General features: G+C 38.5%; 2 protein-coding genes across 4 annotated transcripts in view; one reads left to right on the forward strand and one right to left on the reverse strand.

Moving 5' to 3' along the window:
- CAMKMT (calmodulin-lysine N-methyltransferase) overlaps positions 1-2,285 on the reverse strand; it is a 220,595-nt gene extending 218,310 nt beyond the window's left edge. For all 3 annotated transcript variants that reach the window (XR_014581536.1, XM_083828822.1, XM_083828823.1), the window contains exon 1: positions 1,309-2,285. Coding sequence is in view for 2 of the 3 variants with exons in the window: in XM_083828822.1 (XP_083684948.1) it covers positions 1,309-1,407 (99 nt within the window). In the remaining variant the exon portion in view is untranslated. The remainder of the gene's footprint in view (positions 1-1,308) is intronic.
- On the forward strand, positions 1,117-20,514 carry PREPL (prolyl endopeptidase like). The gene is given in 17 exon segments (XM_083828801.1): positions 1,117-1,133; positions 2,382-2,612; positions 5,365-5,565; positions 6,064-6,130; positions 6,761-6,967; positions 8,239-8,362; positions 10,654-10,870; positions 11,999-12,115; positions 12,543-12,728; positions 14,042-14,245; positions 14,985-15,160; positions 16,567-16,783; positions 16,982-17,131; positions 18,100-18,229; positions 18,616-18,698; positions 19,460-19,501; positions 19,504-20,514. Coding segments are annotated over 16 exon segments (2,361 nt in total). The 5' UTR covers positions 1,117-1,133; positions 2,382-2,411; the 3' UTR covers positions 19,543-20,514.
- The last annotated feature ends 79 nt before the right edge of the window (positions 20,515-20,593 follow it).

Below are 20,593 nucleotides of genomic sequence, written 5' to 3' on the forward strand. Positions count from 1 at the left end.
CCTTATGCTAGCTTCATAGGATACCTGATTAAAGGGCTTTTTTCTTAATTAAATCAGCGAGCAGGCACTCAAGCATCCTTACCATAGCAAATCAATTTGCGTACCCACTGAATGAAAGCAAATTCAATATATAAACACACCACAGAACTGATTTCAAGTAAGGTGTTATTATAAGCGGTATGAAAAGCACTTTTAAAAGCTCTGTAAGAAACACGTTGACAGTGCTCCTTTAAAGATGGATATAAAGGCAGGTTGATACCTCCTTCCAGTCCACAGATAGACCTAAACATCACTATAGTAAAGAGCACAGGACTGATTTTTACTTAGGATGTACCAGTAAGATTAAATTGATCCTTGCTCATTGTACCATGTAAAAATCAACAGAAAAGCTAAAGAACATTAAAAAAAAAAAAAAAAGAGTGCAGAGGAAAAGGTCACAGATGCACGTAGTTGATGCAGAAACAGAAACCTTCTCCCCAAACACCTACATACACCTCCACACACCCATCCTCTTGTTATGAAAAGTTCCTTATGATTTTAAGGGACAGGGATATGCCAAGGTGATAGACTGAAAACAAATAAAAGCGTATTGCTTTAGCACATCACAAAAAGAAGTTTGTCCAGATGAACAGGAATTTACAATCCCAAACAACAGGCCGAGAACCTGCCGCTACTGCGCCTTCACAGGGAGAGCTCGCCATGGGCTCCATTTGCATGAGGCCGAGTGTTTAAGTTAGGGACATAAATGTCACATCCAGTAGCAACAAACAAACAGACTGAGATCTTTAAGTTTTCATGCACATGATCTATAGAGGAATCATTTTCAACGTACAGCCTCGCCCTTCTCTTAAGGGGTTCAAGAAAGCACTGAAGGCTGTGGCTGACAGGCTGCTCTTCACCAAGAGCACTGAGGTGACCACTTGCTGCTCCGTTCTCCTCAGCATCTCCCACCCATCGCCCCTTCCAGGCAGGACCGCACTGCTGGGCAGGCCAGCATCAGGTGAAACACAATGTTCAGCGCACCCAGCTGGGCCGCTCCCCACTTCCTCGTGCTGCTGCGTGACAGTCAGAGGGCAGGGTGTCAGCGGGCAGGAATTCACTAAGAGCTGTGACAACCGAGTCCAGAAGCACTGGCAAGTGTCAAACCACGACCTAAAAATCCCAAGCTACCCACCCCAAAATCCCCAAATCCTAACCCGTACCCTCAGCCTGCCGCCCCCCTCCCCGGGCAGGGCGGGGACCGCTTTCCTCAGAGCCCCGCCGCCATCCCGGCGGCACGGCTCCCCCCCGCCCGCGGGCTCCCCCTACCTGTCCGAGCAGCCGCCAGCGGGCTCTCGCCGCTCCCTCACCGGTCACTTCTCGCCTGCCCGCGGCGGGGCGGCACGGGGAGCTGGCAGGCTCGGCCATGCAGCGCCAGGGAGCGGCCGGGGCCGGGAGGGCGACAGAGAGGCGGCGGGGATCTGCCGCCGAGCTTCCAGCGGGTGCTAGGACCGGCCGGGCTCCGGGGAGAAGACGCGGGGGGCCATCTTTGTTTAGGGCAGCAGCGTGTGCCCGCTGCCTGTGTCTCCCTAGGGCAGCGCTGCGGGATCGCGAGCGGCGCGGCGCTTCTGCTGCGCTACGCCCGGCTCCTCAGGCGCGCTGCGGGGGCGAGGACACACCTCAGCACGGCTTTCCCGCAGCCTCAGCGCCCTGAGGGTAAAACCCTGAGTGAAACGCGAGCGATAAGAGCGCTCCCAGGCTGCCATCAGCGGCTGGCTGAAGCGCGCCCGGCCGCCATCTTGACTCCGGGCAGTGCCGTGAGGGAGCCGGAGCCATCTTAGCCCGGGGCAGCCCGGCTGCGGCGGAGCGGGGCCGGCCCCGCCGGGACAGGGGTCGCTGCGGGGTGCCACGGCCCGGCCGCCGCCGTCGTGAGGGGCTGGGAGGGTCGGGGCCCGGCCGGGGGGGTAAAGGGGCCGCGGGCTGTGAAATAGGTGGGATATTTCCCCTGTTCTGGCGAGTGGGTTGATTTTTGTAAGGTGCCCTCCTGAGATAAAGTGATTCTGCTGTTAAGTGATGCTTCTAAAGTAGAAAAGAGACAACTTCCCGAAAACTTTTTCATTTCTTCTTCCTCAGCATTTAAGTAGCTGCGCAGTTACATCTTCCTTTCCCTAGTACAGCTAAACTTCCAGCTGCCTGGACCCACGCTTTGGAGCAGCGTGGCAGGTGAATGTGCAAGCTGAGCTGGGGGTATCAGCTATTAAGAAACAGCTTCGCTTTTACTCTTCCAGTCTGATTTGCCTCATGAATTGGTCTTTGAAAGATGAAGTTTTACCTTCAGTTTATGTCATGTATGTTTCACGTAGTGCAAGTGATCAGGAGTTTGGGATTTTCGTAAATTTCAGGGTGACTGCCAAGAAAAAGATTTGGACATCATGTGTTGGACCGCAAAATCTTTTATCCGAGGGCTGAGCTTCAGTGTCAAATACTGCTCTAAGGACAACCATCTTCAAACAATATGTCTCTATAGTAAATTAAAACCAAAAAAATGCCACATCCTGGACTGGTCAGGAAGCACACGCAACAGCACTGTGCCACCCGGAAGCAGCCTGCCATGGAGATTCTTTTCCTGCAAGGTATGAAGTTTACGTACAACCTTAATGTCAACAACCATCTTGATGCATCTGTTAAGGAAGCCAACCACAGTTTTCAAAAGTCAAGGAAATATGTTCTTCCTAAAGGGTTTGAAGCAGAAGAATAAATACTAGGATTTCACTTGTGTTGAAAGGCACATGCTTCTGCTCAACTTCCTGTACTGTTTTGATGTCAAGTTACATTTGGGTTGATTTTCCTGCTGTAGTAATTTGTAAAATAATAAAGAAAGGATCTTCGAGAAAGATTCAATTGAAGTGTCAGGAGGGAGAGATCAGCTAGTATAGAGACAGTGTCCAAACTGGTGACACTAGGCCTAACCATGAGCTGGCTCAGAAAAACATGGCCTTTTGTATGCTCATCAGTAAATCACAGTTTATACCATATTATAATATTAAAATATAATAATGACTTCTCACAATCATGTTCACAGTTGAAAAACTGTACTTTTAAAAGCACTTGGTTTTATTTCTCTAAATAAATATTGTATAATTCAGTGGTAATGTATCACACAGAGTCATAAAATGGGCTGAAATAATTTCAGATCTTCTGCTCCTGTGTTTCTAATGAAGAATTTTCTAACAGTATTAGAAAAATAAGTTTACTGCAGTATGTCCACCAGTAAACTGATTTACACCTGTAGCACATAAATGCCATTTTAAAAGACTGTTGCATTGGTTTATCTTAGACATACTTTCAGATGGAAGTGTAGTTGTTCTAAAATTGTTTCAAGTTAACAATGTTTCTTCAAAGTTGACCCAAAGATCATGTTAGAAGTATTTGTTGTAACCCTCTTATTTTTAACCATAATGTAACATGTTGCTATGTCTGTGTCATCAGTATATACTAATGTTTCAAGGAATGTCCTAGAAGTCTTGCTGGATGAGAAGCTGTGGTTTTGTTTATTCATTGGCAAATGCTGGTCTGCAACACTTTCCAGGAGACAAACAGGTGGCCTGTTTTGCCTGTTTTTTAAAAAGCCTGTTTGCTTTGGAGCAAATGCTTGCAAACAATTTGTCACTGAGATCCCCTGCTAACCTCAGAAATCTCCCTAGATGCTCCTCTAGATGTTACCCAGGTGTACTGTAATTCCTCTGATATATACCTATACTGCTGCCACTAGCTCTATGTAATATTTCCAAATAAATATAACAGGAACTGTTCAAAACAAAGGGAGAGGGAATCATCGCAAGATTCATAAAAGACACCCGTGGAACTTGCCAAAAGGAGTTGTGGAGGCTAAAATTTTACATATGTCCAAGGGGACATTAAATATGTACTTGAAAGAGACTGTTAAAAATATTTTTAAATATCTAGAAACCACATTCAGCTCAGGAGATTCCTGAGCTAACATAGTTGAAGGCTGAAGGAATAGCTGTTGGGAAATATCATCTGTGATGATATTTGTGATGTGACCCATCCTTACTCTTCCCTAAGTTAGTTTTTGTGCCCACTATGGGAGTTTGTTTGCAGCTGTTTTGGGAGATGGGGTTTCTTTCGGGGATTGCCTTTCTCAAAATATTATTATTTTTTTTTACTTACAGGGAGAGGGTGGTACAACTAACACATCCTGATATTTCTTTACCTTAACTAATTACAGAGTTCCCCTAGAGCTTTTTTAAGATCTTTTGTGGTTTGTTTGACCTGTGCTTCTGATTTGATATGCTAGGCCAGGGGGACTGTTGGTCTGAACCGGTAGTGAACACTCGTGCTCTCATGAATGATGCAGTTTATGTCCATAGGCAGTTTAGTAATTGAAGTAGACATACAGCCTTTGAAAGGAGAAGGAGCTGCTGCTAATGTTCACATTTCAGATCTCAACCATTTGTGAGGACAAACCAGAAAAAAGCCAACAGTTCTTGCTGCAAAATAAGGACGGGTTATAAGTGTGCACAGCTTTATAAGTTTAGAAACATATTACATAGAAAGCTATAAAATGCTACTTTGTGTGATCTATGCAGTGTTGCATACTGTAATACATATTAAGCATAGTTTGATCAAATGACATTTTACAGTAAGCACAAAGAATTAGCATTGTTCTAGCAATTTTAACACAATTTTTATGTTTTTACAGAAGACAACTTTGTTGGCAATGAAGTAGCAGAATATAGCAGCTCATGGATTGTGCAAAACCAGACCCATGAGCTTATTCCTGATAAAAATTGTTGCAGAACCCTTATCAGTTCACTGCTTCATTTTACTCTGCTCCTTATGAACATTTAGACTACCCCTTTAGAGGAGGTGAAGAAAGAACCTGAACGAGCTGCTAGGACTCCTGGCTACAGGGATAGGCAGCGTGGGGGCACTGTTATGTAGAAAAGGAAATAAGAAATAATACATTAAGAAAGGAAAAAGATGAAAAAAACCCCACTTCTGAAGAAGAAAAAAATGATAGAATTCAGTAAAGATAACTAAAAACTAGTTTTAGAACAAAACCAAACATACTTACATATAATCAGTTAAGAATATACATTAAAGTACCCTAAATTTGAAAAGGAAACCTCAGTAAATGTGTTAAGTAGAGTACATTTAGAACGCCTCCCTAAAAGATCCGGAAGAATTGAAAGAATCCTTCCAACTGTGGTTGTTCTTTTTATTTTTAATGGCTTGTACTATTGTAATAATGCAAAGTTGGTTTGTGGGTCTGTAGTTCAGGAAAGATCATTATTGCCTCAGTGTATTCATATTGGAGTACAGATTGCTGGCTTATAGCCATTGTTTTCTTTCCTTATTTAGCAGGAAGGGACAGAAATCTCTTGCAAAAGAAAAAAAATAGCATCTATAACAACACCAGAGCTTTTGTACAAGGATCTTCTGAAGTCAGAGCAGAAAAACTGGAATGAAACTTCAGGAAGATACAAAGCTATGGCAGAAAGAATTAAGAAAAAAATAGAAGAATTGCACAACAAGTATACACTCAGTTCGGGAAGCCCACGGGTAAGTGGCAAAAAATACAAACATTTTCCGTCGTTGAGTACAAATAGCAGTGAAGCCATTCATGTTATAAAATGCTATTTCACTGGTTGTGGTGGTAATTTTAACTATTGAATAGTTGTGGATAGTAACAGCATGTGTTTAGAACAGCTTGTCATGTTATGATAATGTATTTGACCTTAATTTCACCATAGTCAAAGACAAATAAAGGTTCAACAACGATCTGATATTTGATAAAGAATATAAGACATTGTAAGTTAGGAGAGCAGGTACAGGTCATCGTAGCCGTTGATTAAATTTAGAGCACATTTAGGTAGCTTAAGTACACTAACTTTGAAAGAACTTTTCTGATGCATGTAATTCCTTCTTTCCCCTCTTTCATGTTCTGTGCTGTGTTCTTTTATTTACATACAATTGTGCTGTACAGAACACTTAATATAGGTTTTCTAAGGAGATAATCTGGCTGTTGGACTTGAAACAAGTTTGTTTTGCATTGAACAGATTAAGGTTGGAGAGAGTGTGTACTTTGAGGAGAATGGATGCATATTTCTTTCAAAAGCAGATGATGGTAAGGAATTTCTCTTCCTAGCATGGTACAACTGTTAAAATAATGGTGCATGTATCATCAGTGTACTTTTCTTATATTAAGGCTTAATTGCTCTTTTAAAAAAATCTAAAATTATTTTATAACATTCATTAACAACTGATCAATAATTCTAAAATCCTGATTCTGAAAAGGTGACATGAAAAGAGTAAGGAAATAACAATAAACTGAAACTGAGGCAAGTTTCTAGAAAGGAAAGAGAAAAACCACTTCTTCTCGGAGTCCTAATTTAAATTTTTAAAAAAGGCCTATTTTGTTTCAGAGAGGATGAAAAAAAAATTACTGATTATATTTAGTAAAACCACCTGTACTATAGGTATCTGAACTTTAAAATTTAATACCTTTGCCAGATGCCAGTATCAGTACTTTTCAAATATTTGTAATACCAACAACACTTTGGGGAAGGGGAGGAGGGCAGTACTTATTTTGTTTATTTTTAAAAACTGCATTTGCAGGTGTCTCACAAAAGAGATACTTGGTTCCAGTAGTATGCTTGTGAATACTGTAAGCAGACTTATTAAACATAGGTATCAACAAATACTGTTCATTTTAACATGCCTTAATTAAAGGATTTTTTTATTTTTTTTAATGTAGTAGATGAAGGAAAAGTTCACATTTTATTCAGTGCTGAAGATCTTGGCTTTTATGATGCCTTTATTCAACGGATCAGAATTTCGCCAGACCAGAGATACATGGCTACCAGCTTAAAAAGTGAAAATTCTGAAGAGGCAACCTGTGTTGTTATGAAACTTGGTGATTTCCCTGTCGTGGAAAAAGTCATTCCAAATGTATTTAGTTTTGGTAAGCTGTATTTATAAATATCCTGTAGATCACACCAACTTTCAAAGCATTTTTCTTAGTCTACATATAATAGGAGTAGTGCTTTAAAAAAGTAAGGAAGTAACATTTTTAGATTTAATCCTTACAGCTGTTGAAGTATTTCTTATTTGAGAGATGTGTTCCTCCACACTGCAAAATTACAAGTTATTCGATATGAGTGAGTGACTCCTTTCATGACGCAAGTTTTCCTTCTTTATAGAAGCAAGCATTTATACATGTTTGAAAAATCATGCACATTGTTCTTTTTATTGAATTCAGTATGCTTCTTTAAAAATTTACTGACATAACTGCAATATAAAGATCTTTTTGGGAAATGTAGGTATTGAACTGAAATAACTGATAGCTGTAAGCACTTAGCTTAAAAGTATGCAAATGCTAAGTACTACTAAGCGTTGGCTGGAATTTCAGGCAGACTCTAGGATGCAGGTCACCATTCAGAGCCCAATGAATTCAGTTAGGGCTTCAGTCAACTCTTTCAGCATAGGTGAGGGAGTTTTACATTGCTCTTAAACACATGCAGAGGTAAACCTAAGTGAAAAAGAAATCTTTCCTCTTTTTTTTTTAATAGCATATTGAAGAATATAGCAAAAAGCGCACAACAGAATGTATACAATGTTCCACAGCTTGTATTTTGGAGTTTGGTAGATGTCATCAAGGATATGTAGTGCAGTAAGCAGTTTGCCTGGCCAGGGCAAGAATTTACCGCTCTAGGTAATTACCACGTACGCAAGCACAGAAAACTAGAGTATTTTTTATCTCAGGAGTATCCACGAGACACACACATCTTCTCTTTTCTCTAAATGCTTTCCCTACAGTCATATGCAGCGGTGCAGAGCTCATATCCTCTATTGTCTTGCTGACTACGTAAATTTGTGCTTCCCTGTGCAGCTTTAAACATCCACATATCTCCTATTTTCCTGTTACACCCACATATCTCCTATTTTCCTGTTACCTCCAGGACCCTGACAGCATCAAGAGCTTCCTCTTCCTGGGCCCTGTTTCTTCGTCCGTCCCCACCCCCCCCCCCCCCATATGTTATGAGATATGTGGCATTCAAAGAAAACATAGAAAAATCTTTTTGTGGCATACCCCAGCCTTTGGAATGCAGAAATGTTGTCCTCAGTTCCATGTCAGCTGCAACCCACCTTTTTCAGAATGTTCATGGAGCTCTATTTTCTCTCAGTAATAGTATGTACTGTTCCCAATTTGATATGCATTTGTCTTTTTTCCAGAATGGGTTACAAATGATGTTTTGTATTACACAAGTCAGAAGAACCTTAAATGCCAGAATGTGTTTATGACCACTTTCACTAAGCAGAAACATACTGAGCTGGTTTATACAGAACAAGATGCAAGGTAATACCCATCTAAAATAAAATAAGTCCTCTGCATATTCTAGAGTATTTAGTAAGTAAAATACAACTGGTTTGGAGCTGGTTTTTTGCTTCTATACCATGCTTCAAATGGCAGAAGGCATTTTTAAGTTCTGTTCTGCTGTGCCATGTAAGTTCTGTTCAGTAGTGCCGTATACAGTCTGAGAATGTACTTTAGTCTCCTCTTGATATGTGATCAGCAGCGATTTAACTTTTCTCTGTTACCTCATGAGTTCAGCTAAGATTATAAATGTCAAGGTCAGTCTCGGGTCAGGGTGTCCTTTAATGAATGTGTGACAGTTTCATACAGGATAAATCAGACTGGGGGTTTCATTTTGTTTTCTCTGCTATTGATGTCTGATACATCTTTTAAAAAACATAGAAGTTCAGGCTAATCCTTGCTCTGGGTAATGGATGAGCAAAATCATTACAGCGTGCCCAGAGAGAGAACTATTGTTGACTGAATACCCTCTCAATAACCTTTCCTTAAGCAGGGGCTTAGGAAGACAAGAGGGCTCTTGCTGAATTGAGTGCAGAACTAGTTTTTCAGCACGTAGCATTAAAATGACAGATTCGTACAGCATACTATAAATGTTTGTAAGTATTCTTAATTCAAGTAACATATTCAGTAAAGAAATTTCAACTATACATTCATCTGGAAATAAAAATCTGCAATTGAGATAGAGTAAATCAGATCTTTTTATTCCAGCTGTAGTTGTTGCATATTATTTTAAAATCAAGTTGCACTGACTTGACATGTCCCCACAGGGAAGCTGTTGGCATAATTTTGAAGGTCGTAGTCATTACAGTAAATCTACTAGAAACTTACTCTAAAGGTTCATGTGCTAGTGCAGCTCATGACTGAACACACGTGTTTGTGGAGGAGGGCAAGATGGTCTTTTGCACTGCTGCTGAGCAGTTCTGTTCTACATATCACCAACTCTCTTACTTGCAATCAGATATTTTTTGTAGAAGCTGATGTTAGCTTGACTTCCTTAAAAAAAATAAATAAATAAAAGGCTAGATAGGTGCTTCATATGTGATATGAAGGCCAGAGACCTTGGGGAGAACTGTAACCTGCATTTCAGCTTGACTCTCTTGGAGGTAAGGTCAGCAGAGCCGGACTGTTGGAATTTCTACTGAATGCAGTGCCACACTTGCCAAATTTGTGTGGATTACAGAGCCAGGAGGCTGATTCCTTGCAGACTTAAGAATCCCTGCTGTCTCTGTCCTCCTAAAAACATCAAGAGCGTGCAATTAGACAAAACAATTGTACCAAAAAAAAAAAGGAATTTCTCCACCTGCAAATAATTAAAGGCACTGAAAATGCTATCCAAAGCTTCCTTTCTTTCACCATTCAAATATTTTTAAGTCTCGAAGGATCATTATTGCAGTCTTGCATCTGATTTGTATAATGCAGATCACAGTCCTCAACCCTGCAGTTCCTTCATGAAATCTTCTGGAGCTGTGTGTTGGAGGTACTTTGTGTAGAGACATCCCGTCTTAAAGATTCAAAATGACAAAGAAACTCTCAGGTCCCAAGCTGTGACATTTCAATTAATTTGTATGACATATTTAGAAATTTGAATCTGACTTGCAGCCTGAACTTGTTCAATATCCAACCACTGGTTACCATTATTTCCTGTTTCTACATTTTAGAAGCATTTAAAACCAGTAGAGAGTTGCTAAACGGTTCCTATTTTCCAGCTTTATCACTTCAACACTGTCCGTCTTGTCTTATACAGGCCTCTGTGCTTTTTTTTTTTCAAGTTGTCTTCTTGTCTTACTTCGGGGAAAGTTGTATCAGTAACAGGCTTTTTATCAATTTATCTTTATAAAAGCTCTTACTTCGCTGTTCCCACATGATGTCCTTTATTAAAATTAATTTAAATTATGCTTTAGAACTTTCTTTTCTGAAATAAGGTCACTAGCTCAATAGAAATTTCTAGGTTCTGCATGAACTTTAAAGCATATACATCTGTGACCTTCCAATCCATCTGACTGACGCAAAAACGTGGATTAATTTGGGGAATAACTGAACTACTTCCCCGGCAGACTTCAGGTTCCACACACAAAGTTGTTGGGTTTTGAATGCTGAAATAAATGCAGCAGAAGTGGGTTTGGAACCAAGTAGTCTGGAATTTCTCCAGCCTACTTATAGGCATGCCCTTTCTTACCTTGTAGTGGGAAGCCCATGATTCTGGATTAACTGATACGGTTTTTGATTATTAATCAGGCTTAAGCTTTTTTTATTATTATTATTATTGCTTATAGATTTTTTGTGGACATATACTGCACAAAAGATAGGCGTTTTCTCACTATCAACAGCAACAGCAAGACAACCTCAGAAGTTTGGCTGGTTGACTGTAGACATCCTTTTAAGTTACCTGTTCTCGTACAAGCACGAACAAAAGGTGTCATTTACCACATTGAGCACAGAAATGATGAATTGTATATTCTCACTACATATGGAGAACCTGCAGAATATAAGGTAATCTTAACGGATAGTAAGAGTCATAAGATTAAGTCAGATGCCTGTTGCAGATCATAGAAATAGTAAGGCTGGGTTTTAACTCTGTGCTTCACAGTTCACTGAAATAATTCAAGAGAATTACAAAGATCGCTGCATGGATTAAAAAACTACAGTACTGTCTGAGTCTTGCCTGTAGCATGCTGATTTCACTCAGCTTCTTTGGAAATGTCAAGAAATGAGCATTCTTTACCAGATATTCGCCCTTTATTAAAATTTATCTCAATAACCAAATGATTTGCAGTGCTACTGGACACACTGAAAGCCCTTACAAGATTTGAACTTCCTTTTGCAAATGTATTTAGATACAAATTGTTCCATAAATTTCCTTCTATCCATACCAGTTTTCCTAGTCACATTAAAATGTTTCAAGTGGCAACTTTTCCTTGATAGCTAAGACTATACCACTTACTGAGAGGAACTGCCTTGCTACTCAGGTGGCAGCATCTTGTCCTCCTGTATGTAGTGCACTGCTGGGAAGTGCTGACTACCAGACAGGGAACAGTGACCTTCCATCAACACCATCCAACTTGCCCATTTTTGTGTACCAAATCAAGTATATACATTGTAGTATATAAAAATATATCAAGTATATACATATACTTTTTTTTTTTTAATTTCCCTTTGAACCAAAACCCTTAACTAAAGAAAACAGCTTGCTATGATCCTGTCTTCCCTTCAAAACTTTTAACACCCATGTGACTGGAGGCTGAGCCAGTTCTGTTTATTGGTGTTTTGTTTTTTTTTTTTTCCTTGTTTAATAAGGTTGGTTTATGCTGGATCAGCTAGTTGAACAAGTTCACCACTTGGGTTTAATAAGTAGTAGTTGTGCAAAAAACAAAGCAAGCAGTGGAAACTCATAAGAAGGAGTGGAAAAGGCAGTATTACAGCAGACTGGATTTAGCTTTGTCACCTCCATAGTATAAACCTATTGCTTTGTGAAAGAAAGGTGGACTGGAGCTTTCAGGTGACCTCCCCAAGGACAATTAAAAGACATTTTAAACTTAAAAGGGGTAGGTTTCAGTAGGCATAACTAAGAATAATTAACTGCAGTTATTTTGATTTTTTTTCCATGTATTTAAAGATCAGACTGAACAGAAGCAAAAAAACAAATTCTGCCCTGCCTGCTGTATCTGTGCAGAGCCACTCCTTGCTCCCAAGCTCACTTTCAGCAAACTTTGGAAGGGGAGGCTGGAGAGACATCAGGTATGATAAGCAGAGGAAGTGAGAGAACCACGGCAGAAGGAGCTGAAAAACTGAGATTTAAACAGAGAGACTGCCTGCTTAGATGAAAAGGCAGCAGAAGCAACCTTCATGGAAAACCCCTACCCTGCCCTCTCCCTTCCAGCATACTCAAAGTGTCTTAAAGCAACATTGTTCAATTGCAAATGGAGTTGTAAAAAATAATTGTCATCTGTCACACAGATCTCTCTTGCTATCGATATGTATGCAGTTACTGAATAGTTTTTCCATTCTGCCCAAGTAAAACAAATTTTAAACCCTCCAGTTTTAGTCAGGAAAAAAAAAAACAATCTTTTGTAATTAAAATGTTGCACAAGATCAGCTGTATGTCTGTACGTCTCATAACTCTTACTATATCTTAGTAATGCGAGGTTGTATTTTGTGTTTACAGTTGATGAAGGCACCAGTAGGTTCCAGTGGCATGGAAAACTGGCAGCTAGTTTATGCACTGGAAGAGAAAAGCAAGCTAATAGACTTGGAGATGTTCAGTGATCACTGTATTTTGTTCCTGCAGAATGCCGGTCATCTCTACTTAAATGTGATTTCGTTTGTTTCACATTCAGTTCACTCAATACAGGTAAGTTTTAGCTTCCTCAGGCAACTTGGTCTTTTTCCAGCAGTACTTGATCACAGAATGGTTGAGGTTGGAAGGGACGTCTGCAGATCATCTAGTCCAACCACTAGATCATCTAGTCCAGGGCCACTCGGAGCACATTGCACAGGATCAATTTAATTCTTTCAAATATAAGATCATAAAGCAAAAAAAATCATATAAGATTATAAAGCAAAAGATAACTTTTACTGGGCCTATTTGTGGTTACAGTCGTCAGCCCATGCAAGGAAGTAAGCCTGGCCCTCCCTGGGAAGAAAAATCAGAACATTCAGAAGACAATCTGGTTGCTGGAATAAAAAATGGGAAACCTTGGTATTGCAGTACAATTTACGGGGAATATTTCTTCCTTTCTCTAGTTGTTGCTAAATACTTGCGGAATACAAATATGGTGATTTAATTAAAAACCATGGTTTCTGGAGACCGCTTAGATGAAATATTTAATTGATTTGTTTGCCTGAAAAATACTGTCTAAAGAACTTGCAAGTTTATTGCAACAAGCTACCAGTACTGGGTTCTATAAAACTGCTACAGATAAAAGGTTTTCAACAAAGTGTACTTTATGGTCTCTGAAACCTTTCATTTTTGAAAATGGTCTTAGTTAATTTATTTATTCAGAGAGGATCTGCAGTTACTCTGGAGAACTTTGGTAAGCAGTGGCCTGGCAGAGGGTTTGACTATGTCCCCGCTGCTCTCAAAGAATGAATCTTGATTTCTTTTATTCTTAGTGGAGTTAAAAATCTTAAATACAATAGCAGTAAGTGTCTGAGGGTAAATGTGCCAGGAAAAGGTTTTGTTCTTCACAATGGCTGGCACTAAGAACAAAGTTAAGAGGCAGGGGTTTTCAGTGGCTTAGCATTACTGAGCTAACTCATACAGCAAAAGCCTAACAACTGACATGGACTTGGCTGTGTAACATGGTGAAGTACGACTGGAAATCAGAGGGGAAAGAGGATCTAAAAATTAAAAACAATGCAGAACCATTTCAAAGCATGTTTTAATTTTAAAAAATCTGCACTAATGCTCATTTCAAACTGGATTTTAATTTGGATTTATTTTTCTATTTCATTAACAAACTTCATCCAATGGCCTTAGGTGAAAAGTTTACTGAAGTCTCTCACTTTATGACTATTACTGAATTTAAAAGAAATAAAGATTGTGCTATGTAAAAACTGAAGATAATTAGCTTGCTATTCAAAATCTTTTCCTCCGAAGGACACGCTAAGCAGAATTTGTAGAAGAAGCGTAAGGGTCTCACTTGAAATGCTGTGTTTTCTCAGCTGCCTGCGTGGGCCTGTGCATTTGAATTGGAATCCCATCCTGAACATACCACCAGCACTTGCTATTTTCAGATCACCTCCCCAGTACACCCCCCTAAGCGTTTTGCATATTCATTTAAAGAAAATAATCTCATTGAACAAGCTGTGCAAGAGGTACCAATTATTACCAACTGTCACACTATACGTTTACTAGCTAAAAGCAAGGTAAGATTTTCCAGTCCTTTTCCCATTCCCTTTATTCTTCCCTTCCTCCCCACCCTTTTATAGAAAATGCATTTGGCAGGGAATAGAGATTAAAAATGTAAAAGAGCATTTGGTGCTATACTTACTTCCCAGTGGGTGTTTTCTTCAGTACTGTAGAGAAGAACAAGAAAGAGTCGTGATAAGGTTTTTTCATTGATCTAGGTATGCTAGAGGAGATAACAGTACACGATGAGTCAAGAATCTTAGTACAGTGTAACTTAGACTCCCTAGTTGATGTATGGAATCACGTTCTCTATGATAAATGAGAAAAATATGCCAGCAGTTGAAAAGGACACCCCACAACCATCTACACAGTATAGATCGAGAGAGTTTTAACAGCCTGCGTTTAAAAAATTGGTGATGTTAATAAAGAGTTTGTGCTGCAGTTAAGTGGTAAACTATTTAGTTAATCATAGATATTCTTGATGTTAAAGAGGGAAGGAAGACTTGGGTGCTTTGGTAGTTTAAAAACTCCTCAGGTGTTGCACTTAAATGAATTTTATATTCTGCGTCCATAAGCCTACACAGCAGAGGTTCAGTCTCTTGCTTTATTTTTCAAGAGTGCTTTGTACAATTTAAGTGAAAAAAATTACTGTAATCAAAAAAACACATTTTAAAATAAATAATTGAAGTTTTCATTGCCATGTGTCATTGAGATTTCTGAAATGTCCTTTATTGTAAAATACTCCTTCATTTCCAGGATGAAACTTTGGTGCCAATTACAGTTTTTCATAATATGAATTCTAAAGAGCTACACAGGAAACCACTTCTAGTTCATGTATACGGAGCTTATGGCATAGATTTGAACATGAGCTTTAAAGAAGAGAAGCTGTTGTTAATTGAAGAGGGTTGGATATTAGCATATTGCCATGTTAGGTAAGTCAAATATAACATGGAAATAAGATTTTCGTTTGTGGGAAATACAGATATTTCTTGATGTGCAACTGAAAAGGTAGAGAAGTTTTTTCTCTGCTTAGCTTTATGTAAGTCTTTATGCTTTTCACCTCCATCTCTTTATAATTTTTAAAAGCCCTTTTTAAAAAAAATTGCTCTGGGAAGAAAATATACTTTTATGACAACATACTGTATTCAGGTTACTTAAATCAACAGTATGATTGTGTATAAGTTCTAATCTTTTTGAAATTTCATTACTTTTTATCTCATCTTCACTCAAAAATATTTGATAACACGTTCAAATTGCAGTGATATGTTACTGCCCTCTTTTTCTGTGGGCACTGTGTACTAATATTCAGTGTGTGCCTTCTGAAAACCATTTGCCTTTCTACAGCAACAACTAAACATTTAAGTTGCCTCTATTCTACTGTTGACTAAATCTTCTGTCTTCAGTTTAACTACAAACGAATTAGTTTTATAAAACCACTATATACAACAGACTTCACATTTTCATTGAGATAATTCAGTAGGTAAAGAAAGGTAATAAAAATAGCACTTTAAGGAGGGGAAGAAAGGGGGAGAATGAACACGTTGGAAATAACAGTTCCAAAACAAATTCAGCAAACAAATGTATTCAGCATTGTGCAGTTCTTCCTCCCTGTAAGTATCCCTGTATCTTACAGTGCAAGTCAATCCCAGAGAGTACCAAAGATGAAGAATTTTGTCAGACTCATCAGTTGATTGATTTTAAGCTTGAAACCTGAATAAGGAAATTTTAGGTAGCTTAGAACTAAATTTGTGGTTGTATGTAAAGGAATACAAGTAAATTTAGTTTAAAAAAATCTTTTATTAAAAAAAAAAAAAACAGTTCCTGTAGTATTTGAAATTCACAGAAAAAAAAAACTTACTGACAGTCTCAAATTTTAAGCTGCACAAAAGAAATCCTGAGCATCTTGGCACGGAGCTAGGAAATAATATTCTTTCACTCTTGTTAATAAATTTAGTGATAGCGATATAAGAAAGTAAAATGTTTTAGTTATTTTAATAATTTCCTGTATAAAAAGATAATATCAGTATTTGATTTTGTACTGGCTACTTTGACAATGACATTTCCTAAAATGCTTTTTCTGCAAGTTCTAGGACACGAGCACAAGGACACAGAACACCCTTATGCTGTTACATTTTCACGAATCATGCAAGGATTTTTTTTGTTTGCATGTTGTGTATTCTAGCCATAAGGGAGGGTAAAGACAGGAACACAGAAAAGTTAATTGGAAAGGCAAACTATGTTTTTGCGATTCTGTGGCTGCTGCTGTCCTTTATTATATGAAGTTTTGCTCTGTAGTCTTTTCCAAAGAAACTCCAACTTGAATTATTTTAAATTTCAGGGGTGGAGGAGAGCTAGGCCATAGCTGGCACAAAGATGGATGTCAGCATAACAAACACAAAGGTCTCCATGACCTTAAGGCTTGCATCATGCTGCTGCACGAACTAGGATTTTCTCAGCCAAAATACACAGCACTAGCAGCTGCCAGTGCTGGAGGAGTTCTTGCAGGAGCCCTGTGCAACAGCGATCCAGAACTTATCAGAGCCATGGTTTTACAGGTAAGGTACTGTACTGCAGACATCTTACTCATTATGATGTTAAACAAAAATACCAAACAAAAAAACAGCTTGTTTTAAGAAAACTTTCAGAATTTGAAACATTCCAAATCACATTCCTCATTTGAAAAAGCCTTGACGTTTGAGCATTTGAGGTCCTGTGTCCTGTTTGCCAACTTTTTTTTTTATTTATTTTTTAAGGCTCCTTTCGTAGATGTTCTAAATACAATGATGAAAACTCATCTCCCACTGACAATTGAAGAACAAGAAGAATGGGGAAATCCATTAGTAGATGAAAAATGTATGAAGTATATCAAAAGCTACTGTCCTTACCACAATATTAAGCCACAGGTAAAGCTGCCCTTTCTGTGTGGAATACTACAGGAATAAACATGTAGCACTTGATAGGAAAATAACAGAGAACAGATAACTGGAATTAAAAAAAAAAACAAAGTTTTACCCTTTCAAAGCTTTCTATCCCAGCATTTTAAAACTTAGCTGCTTCTTTATGTTAAAATGAACCATTAATATAAATATAAGCTATTTCAGTAATAATCTTCACAATATTTGAGTCAGAGAGACTACTGGCGTTAACCAAATGCATTCCACTAAATAACAAATTTCAAAAGCTGTTTTTGTTATAGGACTGCCACATACTCTATCGCCTAACAAACCTCAACATGTAAAACATGTTCTTCCTTTCTGGGGGGGTTCTGCTGTTTTACTGCATTTTCCACACTTAGCTAGAGCAGAAAGGAGGTATTTTCCACTAATTAAATATCTTTCAGAGGCAAACAGTGAAATGGAAAATGAGCTATTGCTTTGACATGGTTATGTCAGAGGAAATCTTTGTTTGAGGAAGTGCTACCTGTGTTACATAGCTTCATAAAAAATCTTGCTAAATAAAAAGAACTTAAAGTGTAAAAAGAGTTTGCAAAAGTAAGTCTCTACTACTTCTGTTTAAGGTGTACCATTCCATGATTATTTGGGGGGGAGGAAGGGAGTGGAAGCGGGGAAAGGTTGGGTGGTAATCATCAGCAAGCAGTCACATGTCAGACCTTTAACAGCATAGAGACAACGTTTTTGATTACCTTTTGCAGGCAGATGATCCCCTAATATTAATTTGTCATTTGTCAGACCAAAATACTTTTTCCATTTACTGATAAAAGTAAAATGTTTTTTCAACTACAGGTAATTATGTAATAGATACATTTTAGATGAACCATAACAAGTAGTACAGTAAGATTTATGGAGAAAAACCTGCTCACTCGGTTGAATAGAAAATCAATTGTTATGTATCTAACCTTGTTTTTTTTAAGCAGTATTATCCTTCAGTTTTTATAACGGCATATGAAAACGATCAGCGAATACCACTAACAGGAGTTCTACGGTATGTTCAGAAACTTCGGAAGGCTGCACTAGATCATGCTGGCAGAACAAAAAAGAAAGGTAAAATATTACAGATACATGGACTTAACTAAAGCGGAATATTAGTAGTCATGTAATTAAATATTATAGATTGACTCCTCCTTAAATTAATTAATATGTACAGTGTATCACCAGTATCCATCTTTGCTCAGAAAGAGAAAGCACATCTTTCCAAAGAGAGACAGAACATACACACTAAATATATAAACATTTTTCAAATATTTAGTTAACATAAATATAGTTCATCCAGCAAGCCCCTAAATGATCCTTTTTTCCCCTTTAAAGAATAACAGAAATAGTTTCAGAACAGAAGGAAGAATGACGTTTTATCCCTAAACAACTCACACCCCCCACTTACCTTTCCTTGTTCATTCAATGTCAAGTGATTGCTGGCTTTATTGTTCCAGGAAATTGGATCCCTAATATCATCTTAGACATCCAGGCAAATGGCAGTCATTGTGACTCATCTTGGGAGGATTCACTAAATGAGGTATGTTCCCTTTATTGTACGCATCCATAACACAGTGTGGAGATTTTCCTCAGTTAATACTTCAGCCTCAGTAGTTCATGCAGTCATTGAATGTATGTTTGAAGTATTAAAAGAAAAAAATGCTGGAATTAAGGCTGCTCTTGAGTATTTACAGAAAAGAATCAACAACAGAGCAAAATTATTGAACCTCATTGTGCCTTAAACTTCAAAGTAGTGTTAAAATCCTACTGTAATATGCCAGGAGCTTTGAATGAAAGGTTCTAAGTTGTGCAAAACATTTTTCCAGCATGAGAAGTCTTGCACTATACAGTATAAAGAGCTTAATTTTGTCATGCTGTTTTTTTTATTTATTTACATATTCCTCATGACTAAAATATATGATGGGTTTGATCTTTATATTTTGGAATGCATGATCTGTACAGTCAAAGGAAGCTACTACAATTAGGTTTCAAGGTTTTGCACTTCCTGCAAGTGTGTATGCTAAAAGCAACAGACTGCCAAGACCTGCTGCATTGTTACTGGTGTCTCAGACTATCACAAATTTTATTGCTGTTAATTTTCACAAATCCTAGCAAGTGTTAGTTATTGTGGCAGTTATTCCCAAAATGAAGTTTTGGAGTAAAAGCCTTATTTTGTTTCAGGGCAAGGTTTTGCTTAGCATCAGTATAGGAAAGGAAGATTGGAATAGCTGTACAACAACCTGAAGCTTTATAGCATGAAGAGTTTTATTATTTTATAATAAAATATTTTCCTTGCTTTAGGTTGCAAGACAGCTTGCTTTTCTGAAAAAAGAACTTGAGGATGTGTGATATGCCTCCAACATTACATCAAGTCCTGCAAATAGCTGATAAGCCCATCAACTACCTGAAGAAGTTTGTGTCAGATTTTTATTTATATGAAAATGAACACCTTCTCCAGATGGATCCCTGCTCTATGAGCATAAGCAGACCAGAAATTCAAAGGCAAAGTTGGGCGTGACACTGCTTTATAAACATATAAACTTGGCTAAATTTCTCCAAATGACACAGAAGTGCCTGCTTTCTTGTACAGTTCTGTTCATAAGCAAAGCGTACAGCACTATACAAGTGGAGCAGTAGTGCAAAACAGCTTGTGCTGAAAGCCTAAGGTATGAAGACATCCACTTTTTATGGGCAGCCTTTCCAGTCTAAGACCTCTCTTCCACGACCAAATTTTACACAAGGCAGTAATTCTCCCACACAGTTGTATTTGATCAAAAAGTCTCAGTAAGTTCTTCTAAAACTATAGGTAATGATGATTATTGCCCTTCCCAGCTACACAGCAGCCAGAGAGTGCTGATCATATAATATAGTGGGGCCACATAGACTACAAAGAAAAAACGGACTCTCAAGAACAGGGATTTAGAAGTAGCAGAACTCTTTCAGCTGAGTAGATCTGAAATTTTGCAATGGCCTTAACTAGCATGGTAAAGGAGGTGCCAAAGTCCTTCCAGAAGACAACACAAATGAACACCCCAGAAGGAGAGGCCAGAGTCTCTCCAGAGGAGAGAACAGAAAGAACGCTCCCATTGGAGCAGCTTGATGCATAGCTTTCATAATTTCTAAGCAAGGCAGTCTTGCACAAGAGTGCTACTCATTGTTTGGTAAGACAGACGCATTGTACATTTTCAGAGCTATTAAGAGCTGAGAGAAGAGGGGAAGAGGTAAACCACCAGAACATTATATACTACTAATCTATCTTGCTTTTACCTGTTTCAACAAATACAGAGCCATCCCTGTGTAAAGCTCATTCTAAAGCTACAGATGTAAAAATAAATAAATAAAAATGTCAACTGCCACAGGCTCCAGATTCTCAAGAGTGCTTCACTACCAGCAACTGTAAGGGGCAGCACCCAGGAAGCTGTTCCCATTCTTCAC

This window comes from Anser anser (assembly GCF_964211835.1).
Source record: "Anser anser genome assembly, chromosome: 3".
Lineage (NCBI taxonomy): Eukaryota > Metazoa > Chordata > Aves > Anseriformes > Anatidae > Anser > Anser anser.